This window comes from Aplysia californica, unplaced genomic scaffold (genome assembly GCF_000002075.1).
Source record: "Aplysia californica isolate F4 #8 unplaced genomic scaffold, AplCal3.0 scaffold00938, whole genome shotgun sequence".
Lineage (NCBI taxonomy): Eukaryota > Metazoa > Mollusca > Gastropoda > Aplysiida > Aplysiidae > Aplysia > Aplysia californica.
In genome coordinates, this window is record NW_004798208.1 from 204,711 (window position 1) to 206,897 (window position 2,187).

At 37.3% G+C, this 2,187-nt stretch overlaps 1 protein-coding gene across 1 annotated transcript in view; it reads right to left on the minus strand.

Moving 5' to 3' along the window:
* The window catches only part of LOC118477201, a gene marked incomplete at its 3' end in the record, with an annotated part of 9,860 nt that extends 9,800 nt beyond the window's left edge, over positions 1-60 (minus strand). Inside the window, 1 exon segment of the mRNA XM_035972982.1 lies at positions 19-60. Coding sequence (XP_035828875.1) covers positions 19-60 — 42 coding nt within the window.
* Between the last annotated feature and the right edge of the window lie 2,127 nt (positions 61-2,187).

A 2,187-nucleotide genomic window follows, 5' to 3' on the forward strand; every position in this document is an offset into this window, starting at 1 on the left:
CAATCCCCACCCCCCAACCATCACCCAGATCTCGACCTCCTCATCCTTCAGGTGCTGCATCCTGTTTCCTTCGACTGGTCACGAAGTATAATTAGCCTCTGTGTGTGATTAGAAACTCTTTCTTTTCTCTCCTTTTGTTCGAGACTGGTTGTGTCTGTGATATGGTGTAGTTCAGGCGGAAAGTACAGTGACTTAAATGTTACAAAAGTATAAGAAAAAACAACAACTACAACAGATACACGAACAATAAACAACAACAAAACAAACAACAACAACAACTACTACAACAGATACGAGAACTATAAACAACAACAAAACAAACAAACAACAACAACAACAACAACAACAACAACAACCGAAAACACATTGCAAAGACAATACAACAGACATAATATACTCACTCTTCACCTACCCCAATTACAAAAGTAACAGAGCAACAAAACAACAACAACAACTATTAAGACAACAACAGCAACAACAACAACAACAACAACAACAACAATAACAACAACAACGACGACAACAACACATGCGACAATAACATAAAGAGTAACAAAAACATCTACAACAACGACAACAACAGCTTCAAACAAACACAAAAAAATAGCACACTAATAGCGCCGATGGATGTATGTCTCAACAGCAGCAGCAGCAGCAGCAACAACAACAACAACAACATTTTTTTCGTGTTCTGCAAATGGATAGAATTTATATCTGTGGAGATCCGTCATGTTCCTGGATTTCATTCAGTTGTAAGTTGAAACCATAGATTTATGTCAGAATAATCTGGACTGGCTGATCTTAGGGTAGGTAAAAATAAAAGAAATCCTAGCCTTCTCGGGTCAGGGCAAAAAGTCTGGAGGTCCCATAATATGAGAGTTGTGCACGTTAAAGATCCCTTTGTGGCTCAAACTTGATACAAGGATGCTTCTGTCGCCATTCAGGTAGAATTCAAAATTAGTTTCTACCAAAATGAAAAGGTCTATTGTATCCCGCGCGCTCATTTGGCCTCATTCAGGTGCAAGCGCCTTAAAACACTTACCAAAATAAAACAAAACAACAAAACAAGACTCTGCAAAGCAACCCCCCCAATTAAAAAAACCCAACTCTACGTGAAATAAAATGAAAGAAAAGGAAAGGAATGAAAATAAAATGAAGTGAAAAATACAAAAAAAACAAGCAAACCTGACAGCACTGGCAAACGTCAGACATACCAGATTCAACGTACAGTATTAAAGGTGAGGCAGCGTGGTGGAATCAGGCTCTCGTCAATTTTTGGGCATGTCATGTAGAGTTATTGGTATCATCTTAAAGCTTGTTCACTTGTCTTTATTTGGATGAGTTTAGTTTTAGTAAGTGTTTTACGGCACTTGCAACACAATAAGGTCATATAAGTGATTAGAGGTATTACAAGAGAGTAACAAACACAAAAAAGATGGAGGAGAGATTAAGACGTTAGACTGATGTTTGACAGGAAAAAAGGAGCAAACCACACCATAGCACCCGCCAACCACCCACATTATTTGGATGTAAAAAGTATCCAATTATCTTAAATACTAGTCAAGATATTTACGAAACAAGTAGGTGGGGGTCACCTGTTTTCAGCGGTAAAATTAGTGAGAAAATGGCCGCCAAAGGTTAGTCATTTCCAAAGTTTTAGAGACCATGGTAACTGCAAATTTACGTTTTCTGTGCCTTTAATCAATGTTTTTCAGAAAAATCCACGCAGAAATGAGTTCTTTAATGGGCATGAAAGGTGTTGTGCCAAAAAACAAAAATTTAATAAACCTGCGGAAAAATGCAAGTTTCTTCATTTTGATTATTTTGACAAGAGCCTGATTCCACCACGCTGCCTCACATTTTTTAAAGGTCGTATAGAAAGAGTTGAAATTTCTTGCTGCGTTTTGAAATGATTCTAAGCGTTGCCATACATTTTATCCATGACTTTTTTTTCTCTTGTTTCAGAAATCAGTGCCAGAGCAAGATAAATCACTATCTTATGTTCCAGTATGCCCTGATTCCAGCCGTGAGTGGTTTTTTAAATAACATCGTCGTCATCATCATCATCATCATCATCATCATCATCATCATCATCATCATCATCATCATCATCAACATCATCGTCATTAACATGATCATCATCATCATCATCATCATCATCATCATCATCATCATCATCATCATCAT